Raw genomic sequence first — 22841 nt, 5'->3', positions numbered from 1 at the left:
TGTCAGAGGACTTTCTCTAAAAATTAGGATGAGAGGGTATTAAATATAAAAGTAACTTCTCATTACCAGAGCAATTTACAAGGCCCTCCTTCTTTTTGAATATCGTTAGTTTATTTTAAAAGAGAGACATGGAAATTATTTACATGAGGAAAGATTTTAGATCTTCAGTGGAATGGGCAGCTTCGTGTGATACCATTTCGATAGTGATTTATTTTAGGTCTACAGACTTTCCAAGAATGCCACTATCTCTAAATAAATCATCTCTCCATCCAGAACTTCTCTGGTGCCTCCATATTCTGGGAGAAGAATTTTATCTCCATCTTTCATCCTAACTGGTAAAATCTCAACACCCTTTCCTTTAAAGCCCAGTTCAATGGCTTCTACCATTTTTTGCAGTACCTTTACCTGATGTTTTTCAGGAAGCACAGCGCCCCTTTGCTTACAGTTGGGCTGCATTCCTTTCAACCAATATTTGGTCAAAGAAGGGAAGAGATTCTTCAGCTGCCTTTCTGACCATGACTCAGGCAGCCTCCATGCTCTTCTCTGTCTTCCCCTCCACTCTAATATGAATATCTTCTTACTGCCCTTATCATCTAGAATATTTTTAAGTTACATCACCATAACTTGGTGTTGGAAAATTTAAATGATTGTTTTAAATGACTGCCATTTACTTGAGAAAGAATTGTGGAATGATTATTCTATGCCAGATTGTGCCTTAAGTGGGGTGTATCCTGGTGAACCAAATACCACCTCCGAGAGCTTATGATTGGATTAAGCCTTCTGGACCCTTCCCTATTAATATAGGTGGTGATTTATTCCAAAATAGCTAAACACGTGTTTTATGTAAACCACGTGAACTTTAAAAATGGATTATCCTGGATTTTCAAGTTTCATACCGAAATTGTACTGATTAGGCTAGTCACCGAGTTTTATATTTTAAAGGTTGTCTGAATCAACTGGTCTATCCATAAACAGAAACAGAATTAAAGAACTCTGTATGGAAAGCTGGAGACTAGATTCTAAATATTTGGCCAACAATATTTCCAGCTCCTATAATGAGTATAAGTAGTAGCTGAAAAGCCTTTGTTAAGTAGGATGTATTTTCAAATTTAATAATTTTTAAAAAATTAATTCTGAATTGTAAGCACTATGCTTATTGTCAGAATCTGTATGATTAAAATAATTTAAGAGAGACAAAAAGAGGCCCAATAGGCTAAACCATATTTATTCTGAGGTTATTTATTTATTATGACTATGTTTTTTATTTATTGTATGTCAATACTTTCTTATTATTATTTGTTATATAGTTATTATTCTGAGGACAAGATATTTTAAATGTTCTGGTCAAATTTCACCTTCATTTCTTGTAATATTGCACTGGAACATTGCAGGTTATTTGAAGGCAGAATAAGACTCAGAACAGCAAAGAAAAATCTGATCCTTATTTAGAAAATTTACATTTGTTCTGGGTACACCATAACTTAAAATCCATTGTGTGGATATGCTTACCTAAAGTTTAGTTTCCAAGGAGTTTTGTAGTGCCTTTGAGATGATAAATCTTTATTATTTCCTTTTATTTATAAGTACTCCTTTCTATTTGAAAATTTTTAAGCCCCCCAAAAAGAAAATGTCTTCAATGGTTATTAACTTTTTCTGTGTTTTTTTAAAAAACAGTCAGAACCCTTAAAATAACACCAGCATGGTCCTTTCATGATACCTTTGATCCGGCAGGAAGCAGGAAGTCATGGAAATTTCACAGGACATCATAATCTCAGGGCAAGCCCCAATGTCGTTGCTCAACAAATGACAAATAATAGTAACCACTTGAAGTGTTCAGACCAAACAGGTTTTGTACATCTGCAGATTAGCTATTCACAACAGCGATGGTTAGAAGGGACTCTAAATGAGAGCAAAGATTTTAAAAGATAGATTCTTATCAATACTTTTAAGATTAAAATCCCTTTAAAAAATTTCTTTAAAGAAGCCTTCATGCCACGTGTTTTCTAACCCATTTTTTATGACACTCTTCTGAATCTAGAAGAGTAAAAATGGTGCCATTTTCCAGCTCAAGAAAACAGGCGTGAGATGCTGGGATGGACAGGCACGTGCTGCCATCTTCTGGCCATAGTCTGATCAAATGGAAAGATGGGGAAACCGTCAGAGGTGGTGACAAGCATCCCTTGAAACGCAAATAACTTTTCCAATGTTTTTAACAGGAGTGTGATCAAGTTCATATAGATGATGTTTCCTCTGATGATAATGGGCAGGACTTAAGGTAAGCCATGCCTTTAAGTATGCTGTTTCCTACAGAAATTCAGCTATGGAGTTTTGCACATGTAATTATTTCTTTTTAATGTATTTTGGGTGTTGCAGTACCTACAGTTTTGCAACTGATGGCTTCCATGCAGCTGCAAGTAGTGCAAACCTTTGTTTGCCAACAGGTGTAAGAGGAGGGGTTGACTGGATGAGGAAGTTGGCTTTTCGTTACAGAAGAGTAAAAGAATTATATAACACCTACAAGAACAATGTCGGAGGTATGTGTGGCTTTTTCAATCTAATAATGGCACTCTGGATATAGCTAGATATTCAAACTGTACTTTCATGTTGAAGACTATCCTATTGTAAAATAAATCAACGAAAGTTCTTGCCCAACTACACTGAGCCAGTTTTAAGTTTCTTATAATTGGGGGGGAAAATAACTGCAAAATAAAATATGCCTCATTATCACATGAACTGGAAATCCTTTGTGAAACCTTGTACCTAGATGTTTGGTCAAGATGCACACAAGGCATTTAGCTTACCCTTTACTAGCTGGTGCATGGGACATTATCACTGAAAACCAGACAGAGAAACTGGCCAAGCCAGGGGGAAGAAGATCGTCTAAAGAAGAGAACCTTAATCATTGAAGCAGAGTAGTTAGCAAGCATCCTTTCTGGAATCCTATTGGAAATAAGTATAAACAATGATATCATTTCAAATATTTAGCAAGTTTATTTTATATTTTAAAATAGCAGCAAGTTTATTTTATATTTTAAAAATTGAGCATGTATCTTTCTCGTGCATAGTTTGTCAACTATAATTATCTTGGTTTTTAAACGTTTGAATACTCTATGGTTAATGTCTAAACCATTTTATACTCATTCATATATTTTACAGGTGATATCAAAACCTGTGTCATCAAAACTGTGATCCTGAATGTATTTCTAGATATAATAAACTTTGATAATCTCTGTCATTAGAATCGATTTTAAGTCAACAAGATTCCTAAGATTTACTCTTAGGTTGCATAAGATTAATCTCCCAGGGTTTGTTTATTTGTTTGTTCATTTGTGAGCTTCTCTTTTTTAAAAATAGGAAGGCTGGTTGAGGACATAAACTAGAACCCAGAACAGAATGATACAATTAAATATACAAATGCTCACTATACATAAATAAGTTCACATGTATGGCATAGTATACAATGTAGTTAAAGTGTTACATACAAGAGGGATACCCCCCAAAATACAGAATTTATTTATAAAAAATTGGATATTTATTATTACATGTTTAAACTTCAGTCGTCTTCAAAGTACTCTCTGTTTGCTGCAATGCACCTGTTGAGATGCTTTTATCACTGCTCAAAACAGTTTTGGAACTCATCAGTTTGGATCCCTTTTAGTGCTTCTGCCATTTTTATTTCACCTCTTCCACATTAGCAAAATGTTTCCCTTTGAGGACTTTTTTTCATCTGGGGAAACCAAAAATAGTCACTCGGGTGAAACTGGGTGAATATGGAGGGTAGGACACAGGGGTTATGCCCGTTTTTGGTCAAAAACTGCTGAACACTCAGTGCAGTGTGGGCAACTGGGTGACAGAGTGCGACTCCAACTCAACTCAAAACAAAACAAAACAAAAACCCTATTTATTCGATTTTACAAAAAAATGTCAAGTACAGACCACTGAAGTGAATAAGAAAGCCAGTGTTTTCTCCCTACAATCCTGAACAAGTCAGTAGTTTGCAGGGTTGCTTCTGATCTTATTTGGAAATGAGTTCCCTTTTGGTGTTATCTTGTATAGTTAGTTACTAAGTATGTGTTGAGCACCTAATAGGTGCTTCATGCTGGACACTGGGGATACAAAGTGACCACACACACACACAGTCCCACCCACACTCATGATGGATATGGATATATGTGATATATATGCATTGTCTATTTATTCTTACATGTTAAACTTCAGTTTCCTTCAAAGTACTCTCCGTTTGATGCAATACATCTATCAAGACACTTTCCACTGCTCAAAACTCTTTTTGAATTTGTCAATTTTAATGACTTTTGGTGCTTCTGCCATATTTTGTTTCACTTCTTCCACATTCGACCCCCTCCCCCCAAACCAGAATTATCTTTTGGAGAGTGGGTTCTTGTAGTACAGGCTTCCCCCACTAGGTAAGAGTTCTAGGAATCTCTCAGCATCAACATACCTGCTAGAGTTGTTGTGAGAGACAGATACTCGTTCTTCCACAATGACTGCTCCTGGCCACTGCAGCCTCGACCTGCTGGACTCCGGCAATCCTTCCGCCTCAGCCTTTCAAGTAGCTGGAACTACAGGAGCGCACTACCACGCCTGGCTAATTTTTGAATTGTAGAGATGAGGTCTCGCCAAGTTGCCCAGGCAGGTCTCAAACCCGCGGGCTCAGGCAATCCACTCACCTAGGCCTCCCAAAGCACAGGGATTACAGGCTGAGCCACTGAGCCCAGCAGGGTTTCTAATTAAAATCAATTGTGAGTAATATTTATAACCTTAAAATAAATATCCCTTTGAGAAATCTGAGTTAATTTGTATGGATTCAGGTATATCATTATTTCCCTCTTGCAGGGCATTATTAAAATTATTTTAAAACTAACACAATTACTAAGAAATAATCTTCTATCTTAGAAGATTACCCCATGAGTACATTTTCTATCATACATGAATATCCCTTTATTAAAATAAGGATAAATAAGACTTGCTATAAAGTATAAATTTTTATTTTAAAAAATCATCTAGCTGTATATCTGCTTACAGTACTCTAAAATGGATTTTCATGGTCTTGTGTTATCATTTTAGCGGGGACTGGATCTTTTTCTTTTTTCTTTTTTTTATTATAAAGATATGGGTTACGATTCAGGGTTAGGTATACAAATGTAGATTATGCAGGTACTCTTGTTGATGAGGTATGCCCCTCCCTACCCTAGCAATTTCCCTCAATTGCCAATACCACCCCCCCTCCCCTGACAGTTTCCCATTACTGCCAAACACTTTCTTATAGTCTGGACTGGATCTTTTAAAATAAAAATTAGCTTGCCTATCTTTTTTTCTTGTAGCATAACATCCATGTAGTTGTCCGTCGTTGTCTATAACTGTCATACACTTCAGGATTTAAAACACAATTCCTAATTTCTTTTTATGAAACAGAGTATTTATGATAGCATTAGCACTAATATTAAAAACATCCTGAAAGCTGCATATGATAATGCTACTGTTACTGTTTCAAGGGGAAATGATTGTGATTATTAAGATACTAAGCATTTTCAGGCAGACAAAATATTTGAGATTTGGAAGAGCCTTACCTCTGTTCCAGATCTGATATATCACAGCCTCACAGAATGGTCTTGGGCACACAAGCTTTCAAAAGTCTTCATACATCCACTGCACCAGATTCTAGGGTCCTGAGGGCAGAGACTGGGGTCACTTTTTCACTGTTACATTCCCAGTGTTCAGCCTACTACCTGACACCTAGAAGTTCTTCAATAAATATTCACTCAATGAATGAGTGGATGATCAATTCAGAAATGAACACTCAATAAGGATATAAATCTATATTTCTCTCCATTTCTGTTATAGACTGATACTAGGTAGAAGGAAGTCCAATTTAGATATTCCTGAGAAAATACGTCTCTCTTGACTCTGCCTTACTTTTTGATGTTGCAGGACTCCTTGGCCCTGCCAAGAGGGACGCATGGCTGCAATTAAGGGCAGAGATTGAAGGTCTGACAGATTCCTGGCTAACAAATGCACTCAAGTCTTTATCAATTATTAGCACTAGGTAAGTTGGATTCTTGTTTTTTCTATGCATATTGCATTGAAGATTAGTCTGAATTATACAATGTAGATTAAAATGTTTTAATTCTTAGACTGTTTTAGAGTTGGAAGGGTTCTAACAATTCCGAGTTCAGTGATTTTCAGTTTCAGTGTGTGCGTGTGTGTGAATGTGAGCTTACGTGTGTGTGCATTGTGTGTGTGCATGTGTGCTGGGACAAGGAAGGGTTGCTGCTTCTCAGAATCACCAGGAGATCCCGTCCCTCAGCCTGTCTCACCTCATACCTCATAACCACTGATAAACCCCACAGAATTCTTATATGACTTCTATGCAAAAAGAAAGAGAGCTCCGTAGGTGGCAAACTACAAGGACTGATGGCCAAAATTAAACAGTACTGTTTATGCAAAGAATGCATATTACAGGTTTTTTAGGCCACAATGGATAATACACATAACTTAAATGCAGAAAAGCAAGAGAAAGCTTTTGAAAAAAAAATCTAGCCTCTGTGTTGTTTGAACTAAGGAGTGAAATTCTGACTTGTGACTCTAGGTAAAAGAATTAAACCAGTTTATAACTAGCCGAACAGCCATGTACCAAAAATGCTAATTCATAAAGTAATAGGAATCTGGAAAGTGGTGGCCGGTAAGGTGAGGACGAATCTTTGTATTGCTCTCTTCCAAGATTTTGCTGCTAAGTCAGATGACTAAGAAAAAGCATGCTTGGCAAATGTGTGGGGAGTACAAGAGATTATTTGGACTGATTAAAATCAGAATATAGAAAAACCATGGCCGGGGAATAGAAGAGTCTAATGCTAAGAACATGAAAGTCAACGAGTAGGCCAGGTGCGGTGGCTCAGACTGTAATCCCAGCACTTTGGGAGGCCAAGGCGAGAGGATTGCCTGAGCCTCGCGGTTGGAGACCCGGCCTGGGCAACTTGGTGAGGCCTCGTCTCTACAATAAATCACAAAAAGTAACCGGGCGTGGTGGTGTGCATCTGTAGTTCCAGCTGCTTGGAAGGCTGAGGCGGAAGGATCACCTAAGCCCAGCGGGTTGAGGCTGCAGTGGCCATGAGCCTGCCACTGCACTCCTCCAGCCTGGGCGACAAGAGTGAGACTCCAACTCAGAAATAAAAAAGGAAGTCAATAAGTAGGTGTCAGATCCTGGACGTGGCATCTGATCACGTGGCAGAAGCAGAACCTGCCTTGCTAATGGACAGTCTAAGTGGAGCGTGGAGGGGAAGCAGCTTCCTGTGTCTGCTCTGAAAGCCGTGGCAGTGGACATTGTCAGTTCTGGGCCCAGTAGTCACAGGGTTTGGACTGTGGGAACCACAAAAAAATAAAAAAGAGAGAGTCAGAAGAGTCATGTGTGGAACAATAGTCCCAATTTTCAACTGTTTCAGAAGTTAGGCTGAAAATCAGCTAGATTTCTCTCTGTGTCTGTAAAGGAAAGAATTAGGGCCAATGCGTAGAAATCCTAGCAAGGGAGATTCTATCTAAATATTCTGGCTTCATCTAAATATTACAATGAAAGCTATTTGAAAATGGAACTTACTGTCTTGTGACCTCTGTAACTGATGACAGGGGTGTTAAAGGTCAAGGAATCTAAAGCATGAAGACTCCAGAGTCCTTGAAATTGTGTGTCATAATGAAGTATGTGTGTAATAACGTAGTAGACTGTATATTTCTCTGAGGAGGAGGGCCACAGCTTTCATTATTTCTAGAAGATGTTTTCATATAATTAAAAAACAAAAGGGTATTATTATTACAAATAAGCAGATTATTAATAAACAGGTGGCCTAAAAGCAACTACAGGGGTATGTGATTTTAGGAAATAAATAAAGATATAACAGGGAAGGAGAGGGAAAAGGAAATTAATACACACTGAATGGTTAAATGTTATGACATTTACTTAGTTAGCCACATATCTTACTATAGTGACAGTTTTCACAAAATGCCTAGGATATCAGGAAAACAGATGTTGTGCTGAATTATGTATCAGAGCCTTTAGCAAAGTTAAGTTACCCTCTGACTCTAATTATTATTCTATGAATCTAGTTTAAGGACAAAGATGTAGAAAGAAATTTAAGTAACATTATTTATAATATTTAGAAATCAGAAGCCATTTACAAGCAAATTTAACTTTTAAAATTCTGGTACATCCACGTGATAGAGTAGTCTGCATGCATTGTTTTTTTGGAAGAGGGGAAATAATAGATAATATGATATGATATTAACTAATAGGCTGATGATATAAATAAACAAAGTGTAATACAAAAATGTAGTATGATCCTAATGGGAAAAAATCTATATACAAACAGAAACACTGAAAGTAAATTCACAAAATGAAGAGTACAGTTATCACTGGGGAGTTAAATAATAGCGTCTTTCATTTTCTTCTTTATAGTTGCCTTTCTTTTACAAATGTCCTAATTATAAATATATACAGTGTTTATAATTTTTTAAAATGATGTAACTCCTAATATCATATCCTGTAATGTACGTTATGAAACTTCATATCGAAACCACATCTCTAAACTTAAAAAGCCCATGCTTTATTTTATTCGACCATATTTTCATTCTGTAATGTTTATCTATGTATGACCTTTAGTGACATAGCTTTGACAAAATATTATGTAGAACTTTAAGTGTCACAATATTGTCATAGGTTGGTATATTATTCTTAATAATCTGTCATTATCTGGGGAGTGTCTGTATGCTGACAGGCAATAACTGTTGAATACTGAAAGAGGCCATTTATTATGGAATTTAGAAACCGCAGTGACGATTTTAAACCTGCCTATTAGAAGTTATTTAGTAATGTAAAACAAATATGTATATTTCTTCCCTGTTTTAGGAGTAACTGTGTAAATGTCTTGGTAACGACAACCCAATTGATCCCAGCACTGGCAAAAGTTCTACTCTATAGTTTAGGAGGTGCTTTCCCCATTGAGAATATTTACAGTGCAACTAAAATAGGTAAGGAAATTATTTTAAACCTCGTATGGAATATGTTCACACCTGTGTGTCCCTACATGGTTTCCTTTTTCATCAGTTTCACGATTAGAGCATGAAGCAAATTTGGTTAAAGTTCAGATTACAGAGTCCCCTGCAGCTCATTGCACATGTGCAAATTTTATGAGAACTGTTGGCTAGTGAAATTCTAAACTCAGTATCTGGGTACTTCTAACTCATTCTATATATTTCATAGATATTACAGCACACATTATCTAAATAATATGTAATATCTCTAGCCATAGTATTTAATAGTTTAACTAGTATGGTGTATGGTGTTGCATCTTGGTATATGCTGTAAGCTAGGCCTGAAATAAAAACACTATTTTGGCTTAAAGGGAGTCTCAGATGGATTGAACTAGTATCCTTAATTACAGAAAAAAAAAATTCATGAATCCCAAAATATAATTGGAATATTTATAACACATGAGTGGCTGGAAATTCACATTTCTAAAAATATGCAGTAGCAATCAAAGAACTACAACCTTGTGTATTTAGGTCATATCTATCTGTGGAGCCACCTTAGACTTTAAGTGCATTTAGCAGACTCAGACTTCTAATAAACATTCAGAATCAAAACTTCATCAACTTCTACCATCTTGAAAGAGTTAAAAGAAAACTGCTCGTGTATTCCACCGTCTGTCAAGGAAATGCCTGGGAAAACAAATGAATTGTGTAATGTGGCCCGAAGGTCACCAAACTTAGGCTCTGGCACTTTGACAAGAGAAGCTCAAAATCCTAAAATCCTCCACCAAAAATAACCTGCCCAGGGCCTTGAGGAGTTCTGACGTTGGCTCTAGCCAGAGAAGCCTACAGTTGCAGCTGTTTGAGGAGTACAGTTAATGAGAGCCCAGCTTACAAAAAGTAAATGCCACAATGCCATAAGCACTACAGCTCAGAGCCTGAACACCAATACCATACATTTTTTGTATAAATGTATATATTTATGCTAGTGGAATTAATATATGGAAGATAATTTTGCTTTTGACAAATTGAATAACTTTATAGCAGAATAAACATTATTTTAGTAAGGACAATATTCTCTTTTTTTGGCCAAATTGTTCCTTATGTTTAATCTGAAAAAAAATTGTTTTGTTTTTTTCATTTAAGCTTATATTTTTTGGAATTCTGAACTACCAGATTAAGCAAAAGGCCAAAGTAGCCATGCTGCACGAACATTCTGGGAATGAAATTTAGAGAATAATACCAATGTTGTAAAAATAAAGAACATGTAGAAATTCCACGGTGGTATTTCCATAGTATAGTCAAGAGGACAGAGTGTTTTCAGTGCGGTGGCCCAGTCAAATAGCACCCCTACTGCAAGTAATCTGAGCAGACTAGCTTTCACCCACTTGAAGAAAGGGATTGTTTATTAAGGCAAATCTGCATCGTAGTGTTTCCACTTTTCTTAGAGGTGAGCCTTCAATTTTTCACTAAAACATATTCAACTGACTTGCTTATGCTACTTAAAAATAAATTAGATAAACTTGATTTGTGGAATTAAACAGAGGCTGTCAAAACTTATAGTTGCCTGTAAAATTGTTTCAAGATTCTTTTGGTAGAATAAAGCATACTAATATACTCTCTAGGTCAGATGCTTAACCCTACTGACATTTTTGGTGTGTGAAACATATTTGTTTGGTGTTGATTTCATAAACCAAGAGGTTGTAAGCCAGTCCAAGTGATGTTCAAGAGCAATTAACACTTTATGAATCTTCAGGTTGACGAATGCAATGGCTGGAAGAATAAGCAGTGCGTTGTTTTTCAGGCAAGGAAAGCTGTTTTGAGCGTATAGTGTCCAGATTTGGCACTAACATAACTTATGTTGTGATTGGAGATGGCCGAGATGAGGAGCATGCCGCTAACCAGGTAACTTCACTCTGAACTTTATCTCATTTATCTTCCAGGAAAAGAAAGTTGCTTTGAACGAATAATGCAAAGGTTTGGCAGAAAAGTAGTGTATGTTGTAATTGGGGATGGTGTAGAAGAAGAACAGGCAGCAAAAAAGGTAACCTGTCTCAAACAATGTTGGTGTGATACTTCTAATGCAAGCCTTTTTGTTTGCATTCCTGTAGTTTGGCCCAGTGGCAGCTTGACAAGTGATTTAAATTTATAGAGGCAAAGCAGGGAGAGCATGAGAGGGCAATACTTACATTCAAAAAAACCATTTGGAGTCTAGCATTTTTTTTTCTTTTTTTTTGCCTGAAAATTGATAGGGAATTCAGGTACATTTAGGTATATTTATTAATGTGTATGCATGTGCAAACTAAACATATATAATAAGTATAAATATATATATAGTGTGTGTGTATATATAACATGCACATATATACATATACGTACACACAGTGCACACAGATATAGATGACTCAGTGTTCTATACGAAAGTTAGGGGAAAATACCCATTGTTAAACCCATGGAATTCAGCCAGTTAAGGAAGTTTAATGAGCTCCCTAGAAAAATCCGTTGAGTGGCTCCTGAATCCCATGTGCCATCTGGTCCTTGTGAGTGCCTAGACGTAGGTATGCCCCACGGAGATAAGTGCTGAAGGTAGATTTAATAGCTGAATAAAAACTGCTGCAAGAGATTTTAACAAGCACTGTTGGAATGGATGTATTCAGATCCTTTTGTGCCAACTTGTCTTAGAGACTTAGAGGCAGTGTGCTTCACAGCTTCTAGAAGAGTTTCATCTGTTTTGGTGAGCCATTAGTATTTGATTGAAGCCAAACAGCTGGCTTTGAACATATTCAGAACTCATAGGCCCTAAGTATTTAAATAAGCCTTTTCATCTGGCTCATATTTCTGAAGAAGAAACCAAGGCTATTAAAAACCATTAAATGGTTGGTTCGACATCAAAAGAAGAATGATATCAGGATTGGCCCCTGACACCAGACTGTCAGTCAACACAAAACCGAGTTCTGCTTCCTTCACTGAATGATAACAAAATATCATCTTGTCAAGATAAAAGTGTGGGAACTCATAAACAAAGCAAAATTAAGAATTTATATTTTTAAGCAGTGACATCCCAGTTTATATTTGTTTTACATAAAAAATAATGTTACCTTTATGAAATTTTAAACATTAAGATTTTTAAATCATTATCTAATAAAGCCTTCACTAAACACTTGCACGGGCTGGAGCATTTACCTGTTTTCTGTTTTCAAAAAAAAGCAACATAAACCACTTTATTTTAAAACTATGGCTATAATTGAAAGAGAAAAGAAATGATTTATGTGTCTAGTCAATTTAAATCAAGCAAAATGGAGAAAAAGAAAGCACTTCTACTTTAGGTTTGGTAACAGTGTTGGCAGCCATACTTGAAATTCTCCATGCTTTTCCATCCCATTAAGAGAACCAGCACAGGCTCTGCCGCCCACAGAGCACCTGGGTCTTCATTAGCAGTGTCAATGACCCAAGACAGCACACTGGCCCCAAGGACATTCTATATGAGGTCAGGGCTGTAGCCTCGAGAAATACAACTTTCACTGTTGACTAAGAGTTGAAATGCTTCCAGTCACATGCAATTGAAATAATCTTCTGGAGTTTATCAATGTTCTGGGTCCATGTTGTCGTGATTTTTCATTATTGGCACCATCATTACACACAACAAATAGCAGTCAATGACACAGCCACCCCAGTTAACATTTACAAGTCTTTTAGCCTGTGTGAAATTTATGTATTTCTAGGTTAAGGGCTACTAGAATTCACTTTTTCAAACCAATAACAGTATATGCCTCTGACAATTAAGACTTATCAAGTCTACCTCAGTTATCCACAGTGTGCGTGCTTGACTTGGTATATCAGTTGTTGTACCTTCTGTCTTATATCTAAAACTACAGGAGAAAAAGGCATGATTCCAAATGGAAGAGAATCTCAGATAGAATGCTATTTCCAAATGGTTGTTTATGTAGGTACAGTTTTGGTGATGGTGGAGGCTTATAATTCTATTTTGAAACACAGGTGGTTGGTTTCTGTAGTACCCAGAATGCATGCTTTTCTTTGGATGTAGTAGTAACCGCATGTGCAGACATTTTAAGTACTGTTTTATTATTACAAATAGATCTGAGCTGAATAAAAAAAATAAGCTACTTCTAGGTGAACTTCTGTGCTTTAATTTGACTAAACATATTTTGTGTGAATAATTTAAAACAAGACATCTCAAAGTTTAGGAATAGGAATGTATAACCACGCTCTCCTATTGAAATATATAATGCAAGCTGCATAAGTAATTTGAAATCTTCTAGAAGCCACCTTAAAAAAAAGTAAGACAGGAAGAACTAATTTTAATAATATATTTTAATTAACCCAACAAACCCAAACTATTATTGTATCAACACCAAATCAATATAAAAATTATCAATGTGATGTTTACATTCTTTTCTTGTTACTGTTCCAAGTCTTTGAAATTCAGAATGTGTTTTAACTGGACTAACCACACTTCAAGAGTTCTGTAGCCACTTGTGGCTAGTGGCTACCATATTGGGAGCAAAGAATTAGATAGCAATAATGATTACGATGCTGATTAATTTTTAATATAAAATGTATTTCCATGTCATATATACATGTGTATTTACATTACATACATGAGTATATATTTCATACATGCATATTCTAGAAGGTATCATCAGCCCAAACTTACAAACAATGCTTTTTGTTTTGTCAGCTGTTATAGTGCAGTGTTTCATTTTTCTCATTATTATCGCCAGTGGGGTTCCTAATCACCCCCCTTCCATGAAGCTTTAATGCCACATATATACTGTATATTGGTATATCTTTCAAGGGCCACAAACCATTGTAATGTCTAAAATATTCTGCCCCAACAGAACTCATCTTTGTATATGCTGAGTACTTTCTCTCAGCCCCACACCAGTGAAATAAATCAGGGTCAACTCTACTGACAAGTTATTCACTATCCCAGACAAGTAAAAGAGTTATCATTTCCACATTTTTCTGTTTTATATAGTTAAGCTTCCAATTATTTTTTACACAGAAAGGAATTCACCTTCTTTACCTTTTAAGTAAATCAGATTAAGAATTTTTTAATCGTTCTATTTCATTTAACTGAGAGATGGGCCTTTAGAAGTAACGTGCTGATTAAAACTTGCTTTCCATCAGCCGAGGAGAATGTTGATAGCCGCTTGCTTTCCCAGATGTTGAAGTTGGTAATGATGCTTTCCAGAATAAATATTAAACTACCTAAGGAATTTCAATATTTGCTTTTATTCTCATTAAAATCCAGTTCAGATCTATTTCTCTGTTATTTTGACAATGCCCAATTGGTGCCGCCAAGGCTTCACGTATGACCATCCCGCCTGTAAGCTCCCTCCCCTGAACTCGGGGGGGGGGGCACACCTCCCTGTGTGTGCCATGGCTTCGCTGAGACGATGGTTGTGATCTCTCTCCATGCCTCATCCCCTCCCCTCTCTCTCCATCCCTCCCTCTCCTGTCCACGCAGCACAACATGCCCTTCTGGAGGATATCCAGTCACTCAGACCTCCTGGCTCTCCATCAAGCACTGGAATTAGAGTATTTGTAACTGTGTTCTCTAACTGGAGATCCATTTTTTTATATATGTATTTCAAGTACACTGAATTTTTATGTGTGATTCAATGCCTCTGGCTCGACACATATAAATTGTCTTAAAGGATGAAATCATATTTGGAATGAAAATTCCAGAAGGAAGAATTCAGATTGCTGAATGGAATTAAACTTTAGTACTACAAAAAGGAAACTCTATGGTCTTATATTTACAACACTTTAATGGTTTTTAAAAGAATGTGTGGAGGTTGCTGGTACACACGGAGTGAGTCCTAACTGGAATGAACAGCTTTAGCAAAGAACTCTTACCCTGGCAAAGCAGCAACACACATGCTCCGTCTGACAAGGTGGTCAACAACATTCCTCAAAATGGGAGATCTTCTCAGCCCTGAGGTTTGAAACTGACTTTAACCTACCTAGCCCAGAAAATCTGAATTGGAATGCACTCAGACTGTATAAGGACAGTCCTATCTAGACCTGTAATTTGTGTAAATTATTGATGAAAATAATTTACTGTGACTTTATTAGCAGCTGACTTTGACAGTGGATGCAATTTTTCTTTCATTTGTTGGGGAGGGGAGTGGGAGGGGAAATGGGAATATATTGTCTCTTTTTTAAGTTTGGCAAACAGAATGTTCATACTGATGTGTTGTGCCTTAAAGACAAGACAGCGTTTGTGTGTTACAGTGTAACTTTGGTTAAAATCTCTGTAGATAATGAACAACAAAAACCTTTGTGATAATTCTTAACAATGACCAAATTTGAAATTCAAGATATCAGAGCTTAATACTGCATCAAGCAAGAAACAGAGTTCTTGTTGCAATAAGAAAACAGTAACAACAATAAAGGAAAGCTTGTGTTTTATTTGGGCTCTTAATAATTCCAATATTGTGTGAGGCAACTATTTGTGCATCCAACCATAAGCAGAAGGTTTGGGAAAGACTGTGGGACCTTTACTTAGAAAGCAAAATGTATGTAGAAGTCTCAAATACCCCTTCTGCAGTTTTACTGGAGAAAACTAAGAGCCATATTCATGACGACTTGCAGTCTTGGGTTGGAGACTTTTTGATATGTGTAAGTTGCATAGAGGAAAATATTGTCTTGCAGATCATAAGCAATTATCACCCAAACTTTAAAAAAAATGTTGTGGGCATGGCTTAAAATTCACATTGAGTGAACGTGGCTTAAAATAAAGCTTAGCATGTTTATTCTCAATGCCATTACAAAAAATGATATGTCCTCAGTAATGGAAGGCCTAAGTCCCTGATGGCTTCTGGTGAAGGAAGTGAGTCCTTGAAAATTTCACCTAGAATATCATCATAAATTAGATTAGCAAGTGAGTTGGATCTTGGCAATGTTACTGAAACCACAACAGTAAAATAAGTACCTGGTTCTCCATCTGAACACATCAATGCAGGTTCTCTTCATATGACAAACCTGCGTGTATTAGTTTTTACCTGTACTGTCACTGCACAGTGGATGCATTCATTGTTGGGAGAACCTGTCATAGCTGTGTTTGCATGGTTTTTCCCTTGTGTGTAGCCCATGTTAGAAACACGATGCAGGTTCTCCTGTCATTTCCTATGACATGATTTCCTTTGTGGAAATTTAAGACTTCAAGATCTAGGGTATTTTAATGGTGTCTGCACCTGCAGTTCTGTGTTTAAAATGTTATAACGTGGATCCTGGAGACAGGCTGCTAGTCAATACTCATAACCAGAGGCTGCTGCTTGTTAGTTCATCAACTGAAGCGTCTTTGGACTAAATAGGGTCTGTATTTTGCTCACAGATCGTGAAATTCACCATGGAAATATGATTTTATTTCTTCAGGCTATAAATCTGTATTTCTTTCCTGAATGCAAAGGCCATGTTTACGTTGGGCAGAAAGACATTGAGATCCCAAGTTTGCATAAGATTGTGATTTCATCACATAAACCTTAAACTTATTCTTTAAATTGTGTAGATTTTGGCTACCTCTGCCCCAAGTACTGTTCCAGACAAATTAGGTTGTAATATTTTTTAAAAATAACAATAACAATAATAAATCATACACTCTTTTGGCCTTTAGCTTGAAAATAGTTTTAAAAATTAAAGTGTTGCATTGATTTTCAGTACTTAATTATTTTGTACACTCAAACCTTAGATATTTATCACTGTGAATAAAATTAAATTATCTTTATGGGATAGCCAGTAGCTTTAAATGATGGAATTGTGGCTTACATCTAAATTTTTAATTATCTTTCATATCAAACAAGCCAAGTTTTTTATGCTGCTAACCCTGCAGATGCAGAAAGAAACAGCATCACCCAGTGCTGTTTCTCACACATCTTTCTTTCTGATTTTGTGTTCAGAAGAGGCTGCCAGCGTAATCTCTAGGTTGATGGGGATCAGCCGAACAAAAAATCCTCTTCCTTTCTCATCTGAAAAACAAGAAACAAACCAACACACAAAAAACCACCCCCTTCGGCAACTCCCACCTTGTATTTACTTATAGAATACTGTGCCTTATTGTAAACCAGTTTCAAAAATGTTCTGTAACTAGAATGGGTTTTTGGCTACTACATATACAAACTTGGTGTCGTCCTAAGAAAGAAAACCACCTTGTGTCGCACCTTTAAAATATCAAGACCATGTCATTTCAGTAACAAAATAGGTGACCTGGCTGCAATATTACAGCGTACGATTAAGACATTATTAAACCCCTGCAAAAAGTCGCAATCAAATTCAGAGGCGAAAACAATATTATAGAATCATACAGTTTGTGCACAAAAAGTAGGGAATAATCATCTCTACCTTTTTTTTCTTAGTCTGCAGTGAGCTAAGATTCAAAGTAGTGTCCACAGCATGTTCCAGTATGAAGCTGTTGTTTTAAAGCATATTTGTTTATGACAAGCCTATGTTCTCAGTGAATATGGCATTTAGTCTTTCTTTCAAAAACAGACTTCAGAATCATGAGCCAAAGTTGCATTTTGACTCCCAACTATGGTAGTATTATAGAAATTTCACAAAGTCAAGGGTTTCTATTATGTATTAGTAAAATATAGATTATCGGGGCCTACATAATTTAAAGAAATGTAAATTAATATTAAAAGCTTGTAAAAATATGTACATCTTTACTATTTCTCAATAAATTACCTTTGCAAATGTTTTCATTTTCTTCACCCTCCCATGTTGTAGAGTTTCTTTGCATGTGTGCGTTGAAGCTTGCCTGTGAATTAGATGAAATTTGCATTTAGATTACTTGATATCTTCTTACCTTTTCTTTTTTGTGCCTATGTTGCATAATTTGCACTTTGGACAAACTGGGATGTAACACAGTAAAATGCATCGTCCTTTGTAGTCCTGAAATCTTAGATTTTTGCGTCTGATATCTGCTATGATGGTGTCGACTTAGTTTTCTGGTGACCCTTCAGGGACAATCCATAGAATTGAAAGAGAGCGTGTTTGGGGGAAGGTGGAGGGAATATTAAGTCAACCAACTCCCACAGCCTCACCACAGAGTTGGGCAGCCCCCGAGCTCTTCTTAGTCCTGACTCTCAGGGCTTTTACACATTCCAGTGGGGTGACTTTTAGATCATTTGTGGAGGGCGTAAGAAGGGTAAGCACAAGTGTGTGGAGAATCACTTGTGGAGGAACCTACTCAGCCCTGAAAGAGAAGATTTTTGGAGAAAATAAGTTCCAAGCAGACACTCCAAGAACAAAACAGGGAAGGCCAGGGAATGCAGGACTGGGTTGGAAGCATCTAGACAAAGTGGAAAACATTTAAGAGGGAACGTAGGTAAAAGAGTAGACGAGCAAAAGGTATGGCCAAGGAAAGGCAAGTAATTCTTGTTTCTGAAGCATGGAGTGAAGAGAAGAAGGAATAGTAAGAAATGAGATGAAAAAATAACAAGGGTCAGATCATGAGGGTTTTCAACACATTAATGAATTTCAGTTTTACTCTGGTATCGGTAGGTATCAGATGAAAGATTGGTAAGCAGAGGATTTATGTGTCCAGATTTATACTTTGTAGCAGTTACTCTGGCCACACAGGAGAATGAGGGATCACAGAAGCTGATGTGAGGTCCTGAAGAGTGATTGCTAAATTCCTGAGTTCAGTGATGGGCATGAATATAGACAGAAGGGTACAGATCCAAATAAATTATGGATGAGGACTTAGCCATGGTTGCTGTTTTCACCACATGATCTCAGACAAATCCAGCCTGACTTCTAGGCTTCTGACTTGGGCAGTTTGGGAGTACAGCAGTTCACAGAGATCAGAAACACAAAAGGAGAAAATAGACTCTGGTTGTTGTTTTTGTTGTGGTTGGTGGTGCTTGTTATTGGAACGAGATATTGAGTCCAGTTTCTAGACGTGTTCATTTGGCGATGAGGATGGCCTCAAACAGACTTGTCTACTGGGAAGTTGAATTTTTAGCAACTTCCTGGTTGTCTGTTAAACACCTTGCCAGGTTAAAACCTAATTACTCTGAGTGAAGTAAATAAAATCCTAAGTACTTTCATTAAGTTACATCAATCATTTAAAGAGCATTTACAATGTGTGCAAAATTGAGACATGATTGGAAGGCTAGGAATGATGTCAGTAACATGGAACATGCATGGGCGATGAACACCATGGAAAATTGTTTGGGGTCACCAGTTGATTTACCATCATGCTTTCCCATCTCTCGCCTTACCCAAATTTCCAGTAAGATAAAGTGGTAATATATCAGGATTTACAACCTTGAAGAAATCCAAATGCCTCTGAACTTTCCATCAGTGACTTTTGTGCAAGTAAGTCACTGCCAGCTTATGTCTGCTTGGAACCCAATATGACAGTCTAATTTATTTGCCAAAGAAAGAAAACATTCAAGAGCTTCACAACAGAATGACAGATGATTTAATCACATATTTTTAGACAGATTAATGTATTCTAAAAATATGATGATATTAAAATATACATTATGGTAAAGTGAACTGTTTCATGAGAGTGGGCAGTAAATATCTAGTACATTGAATAGAGAGTAAAATTAATGCCAAATATATACCTAGAAAGCCAATCTATTTGGCTCATGAAATTACTTCTACATCAGTTATAGGACCAGCAAGAGGTAACCCTGAGTTGTACTCCACATCTTTAAAATAAAAAAAAATAAAAATAAATTAAAATTTTTGAAAATCTTTTTTTTTTTTAATTGGATTCTTACTCCGTCGCCTAGACTGGAGTGCAGTGGCACGCTCATGGCTACCCCAGCATTGACCTGCTGGGCTCCGGTGATCCTTCCGCCTTAGCCTTCCAAGTAGCTGGAACTACAGGCACAGGCTACCGCATCTGGCTCATTTTTTATTTATTGTAGAGACAAGGTCTTGCCAAGTTGCCCGGGCTGGCCTCGAACCCGCAGACTCAGGCAACCCACTCCCCTCGGCCTCCTGAAGTGCTGGGATTACAGGCTGAGTCACCGAACCCGACCCACAATATCATTTTAAAAATTTTCATGTAGTGTTTTACAAACAACAAGTGCAGCTTCCAAAGTCTGAACACCCGCTGATTTCCTAAGTAAAACCTACTACCACACATTAACCACTTTGGCCATATATGTTGTTACCATGCTTGACTCAATAATTAGTTGGAAAAAAAGAGGGAAGGGGCACTTTCCTTGCTTCTGTCTAGGCAGGACAGGGATATTTTAATATGAATCTTCTTCTGTATCCTTAAAATCTTTGTTATTGTAGTTGTCTTATTATTCATCCAACCTCAGCAGTGTTCACTGTGCAGAGACAGCTGATACCACTGCAGCAAGATGAGGAATGAGGTTATAGGAGGTGGTCAGACTTTCATTCAGTCACTAGTTCTGGAGACAGCTCTTGAGTGAGCATGCTGGAAGGAAGAAGAGGAAGGAAATTAATATTTGATGAGACAAATAAAGATCCAGGTGCTTACTATAAGTACCTCATCTAATTATCGCATCCCTCAGGGCTGGTATTCCTAGACCCATTGTATAATTCCCAAGGGGAATGACACAGAGTTGGAACTTGGGTCTATTAGATGGACATTAACTGGGCTGAAAAGTTATACTCATTGCACAGTCTGTGCCTGTCCATTTGCTAAAGTAGAGTTTCTCAGCACTTGTAAAATTATGATCTGAGGAAAATTGCTATCAAGTGCAGATGAGATTGCAAGCCATGGAGTTAACTGTAACTCTTCTTCCTCTCTGTGGACATAGACGCCATTCAAATAACTCTTGCGTTGCCTGTGTTTGAAATGGTCCTTTTGCAGTGGGACTCTTACTTTTGCAGATAAGTGATAAAAGGGCTCTTAGCTAACAATTTGGCTCTGCGATTGCAATGAAATCCAGTTCCATATGAAGAAGACCCAAGAGATAACTATTCACAAGCAGCTGAATTAACTTGCATTTGGGTTAATACACATTTTTCAGGTTTCCCTTTTCAAAACACCTCTTCTGGGCAAACACATATACCAACAGCTCTTGGTACAACAGATGTATAGGCTCCCTGACCTACAGTACGATCTCAAGAAGTATCCTGAACAGGTCTCTGACCAGAGCGGGGAACTAGGAAGGTTCTGGGGCTTTCTACTATAGGACAAATAAATCATGGTGGAGCACTGAGTCAACATGATTTCGGGAGCATCTGGATGGAAGGTATTCAGAAGGAAGTCCCTAAAAGATCATTGGGAAAAAAAACTTGGCTAACTTTGTTCCTTTTCTTAAATTCTATAGTGGATGCTTTTTCAAAAAATTGTGTTAAAATACTGATGAAAGTAACTGTCTTCACCGTGTTTAAGCATACAGTTATGGCAGTAAATACATTCACATTGCTGTGCTGCTGTCGTCCCCATCCATCCATAGAACTCTTTTTATCTTGGAAAACTGAAACTGTGTACCTGTTGAACAATAACTGCCCTTCTCTCCTTCCCCAAGCCTCTGGCAAAAACCCTTCCACTTTCTGTCTCTATGAATTTGACTACTCTAGGTACGTATAAACAGAATCATGTATATATCCTTTTGTGATGCCTTATTTCACTTAATATAATGTCCTTAAGGTTCATCTATAGTATAGCCTATGTCAGAATTTTCTTCTTTTTTAAGGCTGAAAAATATTGTATATTTATACCACTTTTTGATTGTTTATCTGTCAGTAGGCGACTGGGTTGCTTCTACTTTTTGGCTATTGCAAATAATGGTGTTATGAACATGAGTGTACAAATATCTGAATCCCTGTTTTAAACTATTTTGGGCATAAACCTAGAAGTGGAACTGCTGGATCATATGGTAATTCTATTTTTAATTTTTTAAGGAACTTCCATGCTGTTTTTCATGATTTCACATTCCCACCAATAGTGCACAAGGGTTCCACCTTCTTTTCTCCACACCTGGACCAACATTTGTTATTTTCTGTTTATTTTCTTAATAGCAATCATCCTAATGGCTGTAAGGCGGTATCTTATTGTGGGTTTTGTTTGCATTTTCCTAATAATTATGGTTTCTTGGCCATTTGTTGATCTTTGGAGAAATGTCAACTCAATCCTTCATCCATGCTTTAATTTTGTCTTATTGTTGAATTGTATGTTCTGGATATTAACCCCTCATCAGAGATATGACTTGCAAACATTTTCTCCCAGTTCTTGGTTTGCCATTTTCATAATAAATGACTTTTGTGTGTATTAAGTATCCCTGTTTTTAGGGACCCACCACACGACTGGTATGATGGCCCAATCCCTAACCAATCAACATATTCCATCCTATTTGTCATAGTAATTTATTTTCCCAAGGATGTGTTCAGGACCCACCCTGAGCCTGTGAAAACCCATCCCAAGACGTCTTCAAAACGACTGTGAAAGATTCACTGTCTTTCTGGGATCAGGAGCTCCAATGACTTCATCAGCCTAAACTGTCAGGACCATCTTTCCTACCACACTGAGAGTGAACCTTACTATTAAGCCAGCCTAGGGGAATCAGCTGAGAGGTCGAGTCCTGGTGATATTGTCACAGCTTTTCATTTCAGGATGTCAGGAGAAAGAACTTCTACTCAGCAACAATGCCTGGTATTTTTAATTTCATAAGCCAAAAGCTTTTCTTTTTTTTCCCTTAAATTTGTTTGACTTTGCTTTCTGTCACTTGCAGTCAAGAGAGTGTGCATGAATGTCCAACTGGAAATGTTGATTCTGGGAGCCCACAGCTCAAAGCATGCCCTCTAATCAATGCTTGGAAGAATAAAGGGGGCTAGAGTGGGTC

At 37.2% G+C, this 22841-nt stretch overlaps 1 protein-coding gene across 6 annotated transcripts in view; it reads left to right on the top strand.

The window, feature by feature from the left end:
- EYA4 (EYA transcriptional coactivator and phosphatase 4) overlaps positions 1-17755 on the top strand; it is a 73916-nt gene extending 56161 nt beyond the window's left edge. For 3 of the 6 annotated variants that reach the window (XM_008053525.2, XM_021710182.1, XM_021710181.1), the window contains 6 exons: positions 2217-2275; positions 2374-2534; positions 5950-6064; positions 8912-9033; positions 10838-10938; positions 14525-17755. In XM_008053525.2, the coding sequence (XP_008051716.1) occupies positions 2217-2275; positions 2374-2534; positions 5950-6064; positions 8912-9033; positions 10838-10938; positions 14525-14605 (639 nt within the window). In that variant the 3' untranslated portion in view covers positions 14606-17755. Of the gene's footprint in view, positions 1-2216; positions 2276-2373; positions 2535-5949; positions 6065-8911; positions 9034-10837; positions 10939-10976; positions 11078-14524 lie in introns of all 6 variants that reach the window. The other 3 variants (XM_008053524.2, XM_008053523.2, XM_008053522.2) reach the window with 1 other exon arrangement.
- Positions 17756-22841: the final 5086 nt, after the last annotated feature.

Source organism: Carlito syrichta, unplaced genomic scaffold, assembly GCF_000164805.1.
Source record: "Carlito syrichta isolate Samal-C Ts95f unplaced genomic scaffold, Tarsius_syrichta-2.0.1 Scaffold288233, whole genome shotgun sequence".
NCBI lineage: Eukaryota > Metazoa > Chordata > Mammalia > Primates > Tarsiidae > Carlito > Carlito syrichta.
The sequence above is the reverse complement of the archived record's forward strand: the minus strand, read 5'-3'. Positions and strand labels throughout refer to the sequence as shown.